The sequence below is a fragment of the Oncorhynchus gorbuscha genome, linkage group LG18 (assembly GCF_021184085.1).
Source record: "Oncorhynchus gorbuscha isolate QuinsamMale2020 ecotype Even-year linkage group LG18, OgorEven_v1.0, whole genome shotgun sequence".
NCBI lineage: Eukaryota > Metazoa > Chordata > Actinopteri > Salmoniformes > Salmonidae > Oncorhynchus > Oncorhynchus gorbuscha.
Window position 1 is genome coordinate 14,779,625 of NC_060190.1, and position 16,233 is coordinate 14,795,857.

Here is a 16,233-nt window from a genome sequence, read left to right on the forward strand (position 1 = left end):
GGTCATTATGGCGAAATAGTTCTATTTTGTTCAATCAGAGCAGAGGACATTTCTCCAAAAAGTACGATCTTTGTCCCCATGTGCAGTTGCAAACCGTAGTCTGCTCTTTTTTATGGCGGTTAGGAGCAGTGGCTTCTTCCTTGCTGAGCGGCCTTTCAGGCTGTATCGATATATAGGATACTTTTGAACCCGTTACCTCCAGCTTCTTCACAAAGTCCTTTGCTGTTGTTCTGGGATTGATTTGCACTTTTCGCACCAAAGTACGTTCTTCTCTAGGAGACAGAACGCGTCTCCTTCCTGAGCGGTATGACGGCTGCGTGGTCCCATGGTGTTTATACTTGCGTACTATTTGTTTGTACAGATGAACGTGGTACCTCAGGCATTTGGAAATTGATCCCAAAGATGAACCAGACTTGTAGAAGCCTACAATTTTTTTGCTGGGGTCTTGGCTGATTTCTTTAAATTTTCCCATGATGTCAAGCAAAGAGGTACTGAGTTTGAAGGTAGGTCTTGAAATACATCCACTTGTAAACCAATTGATTCAAACTATGTCAATTAGCCTATCAGAAGCTTCTAAAGCCATAATTTTCTGGAATTTTCCAAGCACAGTCTACATACACTAAGTTAACTTCTGACCCACAAATTGTGATAGTGAATTATTAGTGAAATAATCTGTCTGTAAACAATTGTTGGAAAAATTACTTGTGTCATGCACAAAGTAGATGTCCTAAACGACTTGCCAAAGCTATAGTTTGTTAACAAGAAATTTGTGGAGTGGTTGAAAAACGAGTTCAATGACTCCAACCTAAGTGTGTGTAAACTTCCAACATCAACTGTATGTGCCAGTGTGTATGTGTGTGCCTTAGTACTCACGCTGTCCACAGCCAGGATCTTAGCCCAGATGAAGACCAGCAGGGGTCGGAGCTCCCGCGCAGAGCTCTGTAGCAGCTTCAACACGTAGGGGAAGATCCCTACGGAGAGGGCCTGAAAACACACATGAGATATTATTCACTTTAAAGTTCCAACCTAAAGAAATCAGAACTGGCTTTAACTATTGTGTCTTTCTAGCAACACCTCTATAATAATGAGAAGCCTAAGAGGCCTCTAAGGCCCTAAATCTGTGTCTATTTTAAATTAAATATACCAAATACACCTTCCCTAAATGGAGTAAACTGATGGATGACAACACTTCAGCTTCTACTTCCAGCTCATACATACAGTACTATATACATTTTACAGACAGTATATTTGACATGAGTTCTTATTTGTAGTGTCTACCAGTTGATATAGATTGTTTCAGACCTGACAGTAGATGAGAGCTTGTATATCTACAATAATCATCTATTTGTGCTAGCTAAACTTGTATTTTGGCCATGTGTTCGTGTATTGGTAGACCAGAATGCTGCATAGTTTCTCACCAGACTGACGGCCCAGGGACCCAGGTCCAGGAAGCGGCCGAGCAGGTCCAGCGCTCTCAGCCTGTGAACCTGACTCAAGAGGACCTGAAGGAGACCAGGGAGGGGGCCGAGGTCAATACCGTGGTGTGTTCAACGTGTTTAGTGGCATCGTGAGCAAAAGGAGAGCGGGAGAGGTGGAACAGGTGGCTCACACCACTCACCAATATGCTGGCACTGGCAGTTGTTTGTCTCTCTCTCTCTGTGTGTGTGTGTGTGTGTGTGTGTGTGTGTGTGTGTGTGTGTGTGTGTGTGTGTGTGTGTGTGTGTGTGTGTGTGTGTGTGTGTGTGTGTGTGTGTGTGTGTGTGTGTGTGTGTGTGTGTGTGTGTGTGTGTGTGTGTGTGTGTGTTGGCTGCTTCAGGGGTACATACCATATTAGCATAAGAGTAATGAGGTGAATATGAATACATGTGTATGGCTGTGTTCACATCAGTGGAGGCTGGTGGGAGGAGCTACAGGAGGACTGGCGCATTGTAATGACTGGAATGGAATCAATGGAACGGTATCAAACCGATCAAACATCTAGAAACCGCTTGACTCCATTCCATTCCAGCCATTACAATGAGCCCGTCCTCCTATAGCTCCTCCCACCAGCCTCCATTGGTTCCCTGCAGTATATGACATTGCATTTGTGTGCATGTGGGTGGGGTGTAATGTTAACAGATTGTCTGTGTTTTTGGCACCACCAGGTCCGGACGTTGGCGTGTCCCCATGCAACCGTGTGCCGTGGGCGCGAGGACATGCGCGCACGGGGGGGGGGGGGGGGGAAGCGGATCCCCCCCCCCCCCCTATCAACCTATACACACTGCTATTTCTAGCATAGTTTTGTGTATTATTAGAGCAGTGTGACCTCAACCCAGCAGCTGTGAGCGAACGCAGGAGGAGACCGGGGTTGGACCGTGCCAGGGCTACCCCTCAACCATTCAGGGGAACGTGAGAAAGGAGAGCCTGGGAATTTGTGGTCTGTCTGTTATACAAGAGGAGGAATATTCAGCGATTGAAGAGCGGTTGGAAGCGGAGGGATGAAAATACTTCTGAATGATGGTATTATATAAGTAGCCACTAATGACACACACAGAATAGCAAAGTCGCTCATCAATCTTGTCCCAACTGCTGAGACAAGTGACAGTGACAAATCAGAATCAGTGGGCGCACACACACACACACACACACACACACACACACACACACACACACACACACACACACACACACACACACACACACACACACACACACACACACACACACACACACACACACACACACACACACACACACACACACACACGACTAAAGCGAACAGACCAAGACCAGCTCAAATGACAGGAAAACGAAAAAGCATTTTAATCTCTCATAGCATGTGGGTGATCATCAGTAAAACGCGTTACAAGTCATCGGGGAGTGAGTCAACCAGTACAAATGTTCAATCTGCAGCCACCCACTGATTCACTAGACTGTCGTAATGATTGAATGGGCTTTGTGGGAATGTGTCTCCCCTAGAATTCCAACCCTTCTGAGCTGGCAGTCGTAGGACATCACAATTTAATGACAGTCATCTTTCCCAATCCTTTTGTTTCAATGGGAAGTATGTTACTATGACGACATCAAAAGGCATTCTCTTTCTGACCCCTCTCTTTTACCCATTTCCCCAAAGCTCCTCATTTATAGATCACGCACAATCACCCGCTATGTCTCGGAGAACGCAATGTCATAGCTTTATATATTAGAGATCAACGTAAGATGGTCTGTTCTTACGTGGGTGTGTACAACGCTCTACATGCGCACACCCACACAAAAATCACACCCGCTCCGCTCCCACCCATCAAAAGAAAACCCCTCCACACTATCCCTCCCCGATGGTTCTCCCAGACAGCCTCCTGGTTTTTATTTGCCTTTCTTTCCCCAGTGGACGTGTGAGGGAAAGCAGCAGCTCTCAGCTCTGCTGAGTCAGGGGGAAATGATCACGCCGAGTACAGAATGGAGCCGGACAGCATAGGGGCTAGGCCAGCACAACAACACATGGGGCCACTGCTGCTTTGAAGTGCCACTTTCAAGAAAACACAGCCTGACGTAAAGGGGCTCAAGGGAGAGAGTGAGGGAAGGCGAGAAAGAGCAGCGAGAACCAGAGAGCGAGAGAGAGAGAGAGAGGGGGGGGGGGGGTGCCTGGAGGAGCTAGCAAGGCAGATAAATGCATTATTTGTGCAGTTAGAGAGCAGACCAAGATTTAACTGAGCCAGGCTAACAGAGAGCATGCAACTGCTTGACATTTAAAGGGTAACTCCGCCACGCCACTTTAAACATTTGAAATGTTATTATAATTATATATTTTTTTGTGTAGTGGCCACGATTTAGCAGCGGTGGCTTACTACATATAGGGTAATTACTGGGGGAAACTAAATGTTCCCAAACAGATTGAAACGATGGAGTATCCTCCTGGAATATCGACCCCACCACTCGCCATCATACAGAGCTAGGTCCCGGCTACGCCTCACAACAGGACAGGTTGAAATGCACCTATTAGGATGCTGATTACAATGTGGGCATAGCCTCTAGTTGTTTTAACAGAATAGCCTGAATGTTTTATCAGATTAAATTTACTCAAGAGGAGTAGTTTAAAAACAATTATTTTATTTGTATGTATCCACTCAGGTTCACAGTGCAGACAGAACCAAGGTTCCCATACCGAACAGTTTGAAAACCTACACCCGTATTATGAAGTACACAGTTTGTATAATTTTATGACTTCATGTCTATTGACTCCTCTGTGATGTTTTCAAGTAGGATTCCTGAGATGACTAATACATTTCATTAAATCATATTCAGCATTCCTACCGTCTGTAGTTTTCTGATCATATTGGAACTTCCTGCTGTATGTTGCTCTGGTTATCTGTGTCTTATAACATCTAGAAATACTTTAAATGGACGCTCAAAAATCTACACTGACATTTAGTCAGCTTATGACAATACTTCTCTTGGTCAAAAGGCTCAAACTCCCATGATTCCATTCGGCAAAACCACTCCCACCGTCCCCGATTAAGTTGCAGCTCCGAAGCGTTGTTTTCCAATTAAACACAGCCCACCAAACGCTGCAGAGCTAGGACAACCGCAAGTGGCAAAAGGAGTCACTCGCACAAGATGTCACAACAAGATGGAATTCCACTCTGGAAATGGGGAAGCGTGTCCACAGAAGTCAACAACCACTGAGGTTCTCTGGCACAGCTGAACTGGAGAAACTGCAGGCACTACTGCCTGCCTGCCTGCATGTGTCTGTGAGAGTGTAAATTGTGAGTGTGTGAGTGAGAGCGAGCGAGCGAGCGAAAGCGTGATAGAGTATGTGTCTGTGTGAATGAGGGAATAGGTCTGTGTATAATTGTCTGTGTATAATTGACTGAAGTGATTGTGTTATCTTCTACTGCAGGTACATGAAGGAACTGTCCGGTAGGAGAGAAGTACATTTCCTGCTCAGTGGTGTAGCCCGTCTTGTGCCACTTCCTCTGGGTGATGGAGAGCTCCGATGACGACCCTGCCTACGTGGTAAGATTCAAGCTGACGCTCACAACAGACCTGGAGAAATGCAAGGAAAACACCAACCTCACATGGCCACAGCACTAACCCAAGGTTTAAGGACCTGAAGTGCTTTCCCAGACCTGAGAGGGGTGAGGTGTGGGCTTTGGTCAGCTTGCTGAAAAAAGTGAGGCCTGCACAGCAACCTGATGAAGCAACACAGTCAGAGCCCTCTTGTTGAGGTCTTCTGAGTCTGATGAAGAGGAGTCGTCCATTGAAAAATGTGTGGAGCGTTACAAAGCAGAGCCCAGCATCAGCATGGAGGACTGTCCACTACAGTGGTGGTCACAGCATGCAGGGGCACACCAGTTGGCCTGCACTGTGCGAAGGTCCCTGGCAACGCCTGCCACATCAGTCCCTTGTGAGAAGTTGTTTTCACTCTCTGGGCATATCGTACAGAGGAAGAGAGTAGCTTTATCATCTCAAAATGTCAACAGGCTTGTTTGTCTCTTGGCAACTGGCTCAGTGAAAGGAAATAGGAGGATGACTGAAGTGTATGGTCACAGGTTTATGTTCTGTGGAATTCATGGCATTGTGGGATATGTTTATGCTGTTTGTTCTTTGTATCCATAGAGCAAGTTATTTTTTCTTATAGCCAATCATTAATTTTGAATGGCTAAAGCTTTAACTGTGTGTGTGTGCTCGTGTGTGTGGGGGGGGGGGGGGGTGCGCCTACTGGGAGCATTCGTAAGTTACAGGAATTTTGTACTGCTTAACTTGTTTATGTTGAATATGCCATTAAGAATATTTTTTTGTGTTTCAGTCCCTACACACCTACAACTCAATACACAGCTTTTGTTTTTAAATGGAAAAATCTTTATTTAGCACCAAATTTGAGCAAATACAACATTTGCGATTAACTACAGAATTTAATGTGATTAATTGCAATTTATTATTTTAGTTTGACAGCCCTAGTCGAAATTTAGTTCTCTTTAGTCCATGTCATAGCGAATTACATACAATGATATAACCTTAATATGCTTACTGATTAAATAAGAATATTTGTTCGTTGGAACCGTTGCTAGTTTATATCTTCCATATTTCGGCATTGGGAGGTGGTAAGATTAGGAGGCGTTTCCACACTTCGGACCAATCAGATTCAACTCGATACCCTTGTTATTTTCATCTTCAGATCTGTGACTTTCTATTCCTCGAAACCTAGTCAATCAAAGTTGAAAGGGGATGTTGCCATGGTGATTTAAAGGGAAAGACTCCGAAAACTGAAAGATATTTTTCGGGTAGGGTAAATATTTTATGCCCCTGTGTGTGTGTGTTTGTGTACCTGCAGTACGATGGGGAGCTGTTCGGGGGGGTTCCTGTTCTCCACTCCCATGGTCAGCCACACCTGGAACGCTGTCAGCTGCTCTGCAAAGAACGGACTGTGCTATTGGGATGAAACAAATACAATCGTTTTAAAACATCTATGATGAATATACATCTAAATACATACAGTACATTGATACGGATCTCACTCACAGAGTACATACACTATATATACAAAAGTATGTGAACACCCCTTCAAATGCGTGGATTCGGCTATTTCAGCCACACCCATTACTGATAGGGATATAAAATCGAGCACACAGCCATGCAATCTCCGTAGACAAACAGTGGCAGTAGAATGGACTTACTGAAGAGCTCAGTGACTTTCAATGTGGCACCGTCATAGGATGCCACCTTTCCAACAAGTCAGTTTGTCAAATTAATGCCCTGCTAGAGCTGGCCAGATCAACTGTAAGTACTTTTATTGTGAAGTGGAAAAGTCTAGGTTCAACAGCTCAGCCGCAAAGTGGTAGGCCACACAAGCTGTCCCTGGTTGCAACACTCTCTACCGAGCTCCAAACGGACTCTGGAAGCAACGTCAGCACAAGAACTGTTCGTCGGGAGCTTCATGAAATGGGTTTCCATGGCCGATCAGCCGCACACAAGATCACAATGCGCAATGCCAAGCGTCGGCTGGAGTGGTGTAAAGCTCGCCGCCATTGGACTCTGGAGCAGTGGAAACATTTTCTGGAGTGATGAATTACGCTTCACCATCTGGCAAGCCAATAGACAAATCTGGGTTTGGCGGATGCCAAGAGAATTTGACCTCCCCTGATGCATAGTGCCAACTAAAGTTTGGTGGAGGAGGAATAATGGTCTGGGGCTGTTTTTCATGGTTTGGTCTAGGCCCCTCAGTTCCAGCAAAAGGAAATCTTAAAACTACAGCATACAATTACATTCTAGATGATTCTGTGCTTCCAATTGCTTCTGTGCTTCCAACTTTGTGGCAAGGAAGGACCTTTCCTGTTTCAGCATTACATTTACATTACATTTACATTTAAGTCATTTAGCAGACGCTCTTATCCAGAGCGACTTACAAATTGGTGCATTCACCTTATGACATCCAGTGGAACAGCCACTTTACAATAGTGCATCTAAATCTTTTAAGGGGGGGGGGTGAGAAAGATTACTTTATCCTATCCTAGGTATTCCTTAAAGAGGTGGGGTTTCAGGTGTCTCCGGAAGGTGGTGATTAACTCCGCTGTCCTGGCGTCGTGAGGGAGTTTGTTCCACCATTGGGGGGGCCAGAGCAGCGAACAGTTTTGACTGGGCTGAGCGGGAACTGTACTTCCTCAGTGGTAGGGAGGCGAGCAGGCCAGAGGTGGATGAACGCAGTGCCCTAGTTTGGGTGTAGGGCCTGATCAGAGCCTGGAGGTACTGAGGTGCCGTTCCCCTAACAGCTCCGTAGGCAAGCACCATGGTCTTGTAGCGGATGCGAGCTTCAACTGGAAGCCAGTGGAGAGAGCGGAGGAGCGGGGTGACGTGAGAGAACTTGGGAAGGTTGAACACCAGACGGGCTGCGGCGTTCTGGATGAGTTGTAGGGGTTTAATGGCACAGGCAGGGAGCCCAGCCAACAGCGAGTTGCAGTAATCCAGACGGGAGATGACAAGTGCCTGGATTAGGACCTGTGCCGCTTCCTGTGTGAGGCAGGGTCGTACTCTGCGGATGTTGTAGAGCATGAACCTACAGGAACGGGCCACCGCCTTGATGTTAGTTGAGAACGATAGGGTGTTGTCCAGGATCACGCCAAGGTTCTTAGCGCTCTGGGAGGAGGACACAATGGAGTTGTCAACCGTGATGGCGAGATCATGGAACGGGCAGTCCTTCCCCGGGAGGAAGAGCAGCTCCGTCTTGCCGAGGTTCAGCTTGAGGTGGTGATCCGTCATCCACACTGATATGTCTGCCAGACATGCAGAGATGCGATTCGCCACCTGGTCATCAGAAGGGGGAAAGGAGAAGATTGTGTGTCGTCTGCATAGCAATGATAGGAGAGACCATGTGAGGTTATGACAGAGCCAAGTGACTTGGTGTATAGCGAGAATAGGAGAGGGTCTAGAACAGAGCCCTGGGGGACACCAGTGGTGAGAGCGCGTGGTGAGGAGACAGATTCTCGCCACGCCACCTGGTAGGAGCGACCTGTCAGGTAGGACGCAATCCAAGCGTGGGCCGCCCCGGAGATGCCCAACTCGGAGAGGGTGGAGAGGAGGATCTGATGGTTCACAGTATCGAAGGCAGCCGATAGGTCTAGAAGGATGAGAGCAGAGGAGAGAGAGTTAGCTTTAGCAGTGCGGAGCGCCTCCGTGATACAGAGAAGAGCAGTCTCAGTTGAATGACTAGTCTTGAAACCTGACTGATTTGGATCAAGAAGGTCATTCTGAGAGAGATAGTGGGAGAGCTGGCCAAGGACGGCACGTTCAAGAGTTTTGGAGAGAAAAGAAAGGGATACTGGTCTGTAATTGTTGACATCGGAGGGATCGAGTGTAGGTTTTTTCAGAAGGGGTGCAACTCTCGCTCTCTTGAAGACGGAAGGGACGTAGCCAGCGGTCAGGGATGAGTTGATGAGCGAGGTGAGGTAAGGGAGAAGGTCTCCGGAAATGGTCTGGAGAAGAGAGGAGGGGATAGGGTCAAGCGGGCAGGTTGTTGGGCGGCCGGCCGTCACATGACAATGCCCCTGTGCACAAAGCAGGGTCCATACAGAAATGGTTTGTCGAGATCAGTGTGGAAGAACTTGAATGGCCTTCACAGAGCCCTGACTTCAACGCCATCAAACACCTTTGGGATGAATTGGAACTGCGAGCAAGGCCTAATTTCCCAACCTAACTAATACTCTTGTGGCTGAAGTAATTGCTCACAGCAACATTCCCACATCTAGTGGAAAACCTTCCCAGAAGAGAGGATGCTGTTATAGCTGCAAAGGCGAGACCAACTTCATATTAATGCCCATGATTTTGAAATGAGATGTTCGACGAGCAAGTGTCCACATACACTGAATGACCAAAAGTATCTTGACCTGCATACAAACACAGCTGTAACCTCTCAAACACACAACTCAACAATAGCATTATCCATTTAATAGTTTGATCTAGAACACCATTATCTAACACACACAAATTAGGCTTAATGCATCGATAATGAACTGTACACACAATACCATACATATCATTGTAGAAGGAGCTTTGTAACAATGTTTTATTTATTTAGGTTGTGTGTGTGTAAGTTATATAAGCATGTGCACGGCAACTCAGCACGTCTACAACGCAACACACAGATACTAATCTTTATACAATCGGCAACACACAGTAATCATGAAACTAATGCAGCACACCTCTCTCTGTCACACACACACACACCCCCAACCAAACAGAGTCAATTCTTACACCGATCTGTCTATTACATAACACCCTTACATAAGGAAGCCTCTATTGTAGCCTTGACGACCAGCTGCAGTAGTGTGTGAGAACATGTGTCACTTCATAATGTACCACCCCTCTCTTCCCTGCTTCCCTTCAGCCCCACATAGAGCAGGGCTGTCATGACGATGTGTCTGCCGCTATTAACTGCGCCATGACCAGTTTCATCATCGTCGTCCCATTAATATAGCAGAGGGAATTACAACAGAGACTCTCCCGCTGCTGAGAGTAGAGGGAAATATTACCACTGGTTGAGGAAGTGAATTTGTGAATAATCAAAGCACCACCGCGATGCTCTCTCCACACTCACACGCTCAAACACGAGGACCGAACACGCGCACATACACACTAGAGGTTGACTGATTAATTGGAATGGCCGATTAATTAGGGACGATTTCAAGTTTTCATAACAATCGGAAATCGGTATTTTGGGGCGCCGATTTGACGATTTTTAAATATATATTTTTTATACCTCTATTTTACTGGGCAAGTCAGTTAAGAACACATTCTTATTTTCAATGACGGCCTAGGAACGGTGGGTTAACTGCCTTGTTCAGGGGCAGAACGACAGATTTTCACCTTATCAGCTCGGGGGAGGCAATATTGCAACCTTACAGTTAACTAGTCCAACGCAATAACGACCTGCCTCTCTCTCGTTGCACTCCACAAGGAGACTGCCTGTTACGAGAATGCAGTAAGCCAAGGTAAGTTGCTAGCTAGCATTAAACTTATCTTATAAAAAAAACAATCAATCATAATAACTAGTTAACTACACATGGTTGATGATATTACTAGATATTATCGCGAGAGCGCGCGAGAGAGAACGAGTCTCTTATCTCTCAAAAGGCAGAGAGAGGGGGGAACATTTGTAGAGGACCCAGGTGGGTCAATTATAGTTCCATTTAGCATGCAGGGTTGAAGGAAGAGAGGGAAGAGAATGGAGAGAGAGAGAGGGGAGAGGGATGTTCTCTCAGAAGTGGTAGAGAAGAGGCACACCTCAACAGGCCAGGTGGAGAACTGATAGGACTCGGAGGAAGGGAGTCACGATCTGTAGAGATTCATTCAACTTTTTGCATACAAACTTTTGCAATGGCAGTGCATTGCTCTCTGCAAGATATGGTGCCTGAAATTAATTTCATAGCTAATTTAGCCTGCGGGCTGCATTCTGTCTTCACCGGGGTCGGGAGGGCTGCACTGAAATGTTAGATTTTCTTTCCATGGGCCGTACGTTTGACACCCCTGAAGTAAGAGTGAGGGAGAGCGGAAAATAGATCGAGGGAAGTAAAGACGGCATAGATAGAGTGAGGAAAAGAGAGATGGAGAGTTCAGAAGTTGACAGTAGACTGCTTAAGGAGCCCTTACACAACCCCTGGTAATAATCTGATGATGTCACAATCAGCTTTTCTTTTCTACCCCTGCCTGGCCCAGTGTTTTCCCCCAGAGAGATTGGGAATTCAATATTACAATCGCGGTGGATTATTACACCATAACGGGATGCTAAACTTTGTAGCTAGTCTGGACAGACCGACTCTCTTTCTACAGGGAGCTGCAACAATGCATCATTAATGACCATCTCAATCTCTATATTTCTGTAGAAAAGCACAGAGGCAGTGGTATATGGCAGGGCAGCATGTACTGTACTACACCATTCATACCACCCAAACTGACCCCAAAGATGATGGTTTAGCACTGACTATCACAGTGGGAAACTTTCAAGTGAGTGTGTTGAAAATATCTTATAATGAATGATTGAGTTGCACTGACTGGACAAGTAGTCCCAGACTAGTTTAACAGGATGGAGTGATACACTGACTGGACAAGTAGCCCCAGACTGGTTTAACAGGATGGAGTGATACACTGACTGGACAAGTAGTCCCAGACTGGTTTAACAGGATGGAGTGATACACTGACTGGACAAATAGTCCCAGACTGGTTTAACAGGATGGAGTGATACACTGACTGGACAAATAGTCCCAGACTGGTTTAACAGGATGGAGTGATACACTGACTGGACAAATAGTCCCAGACTGGTTTAACAGGATGGAGTGATACACTGACTGGACAAATAGTCCCAGACTGGTTTAACAGGATGGAGTGATACACTGACTGGACAAGTAGCCCCAGACTGGTTTAACAGGATGGAGTAATGCACTGACTGGACAAGTAGCCCCAGACTGGTTTAACAGGATGGAGTGATTCACTGACTGGACAAGTAGCCCCAGACTGGTTTAACAGGATGGAGTGATACACTGACTGGACAAGTAGCTCCAGACTGGTTTAACAGGATGGAGTGATACACTGACTGGACAAGTAGGTCCAGACTGGTTTAACAGGATAGAGTGATACACTGACTGGACAAATAGTCCCAGACTGGTTTAACAGGATGGAGTGATGCACTGACTGGACAAGTAGCTCCAGACTGGTTTAACAGGATGGAGTGATACACTGACTGGACAAGTAGCTCCAGACTGGTTTAACAGGATGGAGTGATACACTGACTGGACAAGTAGCTCCAGACTGGTTTAACAGGATGGAGTGATACTGACCACAGCTACTATCACTGCTATTGACTCAGTGGAAATAAAATAGTATTTTAACTCATAGAAGTGCCAGGGTCAAAGTTACCAGGGTCAATGCAATGGAAGTGAACGCGTCAGACTAGTCAACCTGAAGCGACAGACAGCCATCCATCCGTCAGCTAGTGGGGTTATTTCTCAGTGAGGTGTCAAACACACAGAAACTGTATCCACAGCATACAGGGCAATATATCTTAACGCCTGAGGGCTAATCGAATGAAGGGAAAAAAGCCTTTGGCAGTGTGGCCCCGCAAGACCTTGGTGAAGACAGAATTTGGACACCAGGCAAAATTATTTTGAGACCCCTGACATAGACAGACACACGCCATGACTAAGTCCCAAAGGTACTGATAAATGAAAAAACAACACACACTCACCCTGAAGGCGGTGCCCTCCTCAATGATGGTAGGCAGCTGAGAGAGACAGATGTCCACAGCCAGGTCCCATGCCTGCCTGTAGAGGAACGGTGCACACAAACACACAAGGCATCAACAACCCAAATGTCCACACACACACACACACACACACACACACACACACACACACACACACACACACACACACACACACACACACACACACACACACACACACACACACACACCTAGAGAGGGCAGCATTGAGGCTTTGATCCATCCCAAACTCTGTTCTACCTGGTCATCATGTTCAATTCACACTGTTCCATTCCACACATCAAACCCCCTTTACAACTGCACTCGCACACCAACCCCCCTTCCCTCCGCTCTTCCCCTATCCACCAACCTCCCTTCCCCTCTTTCCCCTATCCACCAACCCCCTTCCCCTCGCTCTTCCCCTATCCACCAACCCCCTTCCCCTCGCTCTTCCCCTATCCACCAACCCCCTTCCCCTCTTTCCCCCGCTCTTCCCTATCCACCAACCCCCTTCCCCCGCACTTCCCTATCCCCAACCCCCTTCCCCCGCTCTTCCCCTATCCACCAACCCCCTTCCCCCGCTCTTCCCTATCCACCAACCCCCTTCCCCCGCTCTTCCCCTATCCACCAAACCCCTTCCCCCGCTCTTCCCTATCCACCAACCCCCTTTCCCCCGCTCTTCCCCTATCCACCAACCCCCTTACCCTCTTTCCCCTGCTCTTCCCCTACCCACCAACCCCTTCCCCTCTTTCCCCCGCTCTTCCCCTATCCACCAACCCCCTTACCCTCTTTCCCCTGCTCTTCCCCTACCCACCAACCCCCTTCCCCTCTTTCCCCGCTCTTCCCCTATCCACCAACCCCCCTTACCCTCTTTCCCCTGCTCTTCCCCTACCCACCAACCCCCTTCCCCCGCTCTTCCCCTATCCACCAACCCCCTTACCCTCTTTCCCCTGCTCTTCCCCTACCCACCAACCCCCTTCCCCTCTTTCCCCCGCTCTTCCCCTATCCACCAACCCCCTTCCCCTCGCTCTTCCCCTATCCACCAACCCCCTTCCCCCGCTCTTCCCTATCCACCAACCCCCTTCCCCTCTTTCCCCCGCTCTTCCCCTATCCACCAACCCCCTTCCCCTCTTTCCCCCGCTCTTCCCCTATCCACCAACCCCCTTCCCCTATCTTTCCCCCGCTCTTCCCCTATCCACCAACCCCCTTCCCTTGCTCTTCCCCTATCCACCAACCCCCTTCCCCCGCTCTTCCCCTATCCACCAACCCCCTTCCCCTCCCCCGCTCTTCCCCTATCCACCAACCCCCTTCCCCTCTTTCCGCTCTTCCCCTATCCACCAACCCCCTTCCCCCGCCTCCCCTATCCACCAACCCCCCCCCTTTCCCCCGCTCTTCCCCTATCCACCCCCTACCCTCTTTCCCCTGCTCTTCCCCTATCCACCAACCCCCTTCCCCCTTTCCCCCGCTCTTCCCCTATCCACCAACCCCCTTCCCCCGCTCTTCCCCTATCCACCAACCCCCTTCCCCCGCTCTTCCCCTATCCACCAACCCCCTTACCCTCTTTCCCCTGCTCTTCCCCTACCCACCAACCCCCTTCCCCTCTTTCCCCCGCTCTTCCCCTATCCACCAACCCCCTTCCCTCTTTCCCCTGCTCTTCCCCTATCCACCAACCCCCTTCCCCTCTTTCCCCCGCTCTTCCCCTATCCACCAACCCCCTTCCCCTCTTTCCCCGCTCTTCCCCTATCCACCAACCCCCTTCCCCTCTTTCCCCGCTCTTCCCCTATCCACCAACCCCCTTCCCCTCTTTCCCCGCTCTTCCCCTATCCACCAACCCCCTTCCCCTTGCTCTTCCCCTATCCACCAACCCCCCTTCCCCCGCTCTTCCCCTATCCACCAACCCCCTTCCCCTCTTTCTCCCGCTCTTCCCCTATCCCCTTCCCCCCTTCCCCTCCCCTATCCACCAACCCCCTTCCCCTCTTCCCCCGCTCTTCCCCTATCCACCAACCCCCTTCCCCCTTTCCCCCGCTCTTCCCCTATCCACCAACCCCCTTCCCCCTTCCCCCGCTCTTCCCCTATCCACCAACCCCCTTCCCCCCCCTTCCCCTATCCACCAACCCCCTTCCCCCTTCCCCCGCTCTTCCCCTATCCACCAACCCCCTTCCCCCGCTCTTCCCCTATCCACCAACCCCCTTCCCCCGCTCTTCCCCTATCCACCAACCCCCCTTTCCCCCGCTCTTCCCTATCCACCAACCCCCTTACCCTCTTTCCCCTGCTCTTCCCCTACCCACCAACCCCCTTCCCCTCTTTCCCCCGCTCTTCCCCTATCCACCAACCCCCTTCCCCTCTTTCCCCTGCTCTTCCCCTACCCACCAACCCCCTTCCCCCGCTCTTCCCCTATCCACCAACCCCCTTACCCTCTTTCCCCTGCTCTTCCCCTACCCACCAACCCCCTTCCCCTCTTTCCCCCGCTCTTCCCCTATCCACCAACCCCCTTCCCCTCTTTTCCACCAACCCCCTGCTCTTCCCCTATCCACCAACCCCCTTCCCCTCTTTCCCCCGCTCTTCCCCTATCCACCAACCCCCCTTCCCCTCTTTCCCCCGCTCTTCCCCTATCCACCAACCCCCTTCCCCTCTTTCCCCCGCTCTTCCCCTATCCACCAACCCCCTTCCCTTGCTCTTCCCCTATCCACCAACCCCCTTCCCCCCGCTCTTCCCCTATCCACCAACCCCCTTCCCCCTTCCCCCGCTCTTCCCCTATCCACCAACCCCCTTCCCCTCCCCCGCTCTTCCCCTATCCACCAACCCCCCTTCCCCCCGCTCTTCCCCTATCCACCAACCCCCCTTCCCTCTTTCCCCCGCTCTTCCCCTATCCACCAACCCCCCTTCCCCCGCTCTTCCCCTATCCACCAACCCCCCCCTCTTCCACCAACCCCCTTCCCCGCTCTTCCCCTATCCACCAACCCCCTTCCCCCCGCTCTTCCCTATCCACCAACCCCCTTCCCCTCTTTCTCCCGCTCTTCCCCTATCCACCAACCCCCTTCCCCTCTTTCCCCCGCTCTTCCCTATCCACCAACCCCCTTCCCCCCTTCCCCTCTTCCACCCCCCCTTCTTCCCCTATCCACCAAACCCCCTTCCCCCCTCTTCCCCTATCCACCAACCCCCCTTCCCCCGCTCTTCCCCTATCCACCAACCCCCTTCCCCCCCTCTCCCCCTATCCACCTTCCCCCTTTCCCCCGCTCTTCCCCTATCCACCAACCCCCTTCCCCCCCTGCTTTTCCCCTATCCACCAACCCCCCTTCCCTCTTTCCCCCGCTCTTCCCCTATCCACCAGCCCCCACCCTCTTTCCCCTGCTCTTCCCCTATCCACCAACCCCCTTCCCCCGCTCTTCCCCTATCCACCAACCCCCTTACCCTCTTTCCCCTGCTCTTCCCCTACCCACCAACCCCCTTCCCCTCTTTCCCCCGCTCTTCCCCTATCCACCAACCCCCTTCCCCCCTATCCACCCCCT

At 49.7% G+C, this 16,233-nt stretch overlaps 1 protein-coding gene across 6 annotated transcripts in view; it reads right to left on the reverse strand.

The window, feature by feature from the left end:
- The window catches only part of LOC124003457 (regulatory-associated protein of mTOR-like), a 254,307-nt gene that overhangs the window by 77,685 nt on the left and 160,389 nt on the right, over positions 1 to 16,233 (reverse strand). For all 6 annotated transcript variants that reach the window (XM_046311732.1, XM_046311730.1, XM_046311729.1 and 3 more), the window contains exons 11-14: positions 12,710 to 12,785; positions 6,305 to 6,406; positions 1,419 to 1,502; positions 874 to 984 (exon numbers count right to left, since the gene is read on the reverse strand). In XM_046311732.1, the coding sequence (XP_046167688.1) occupies positions 874 to 984; positions 1,419 to 1,502; positions 6,305 to 6,406; positions 12,710 to 12,785 (373 nt within the window). The remainder of the gene's footprint in view (positions 1 to 873; positions 985 to 1,418; positions 1,503 to 6,304; positions 6,407 to 12,709; positions 12,786 to 16,233) is intronic.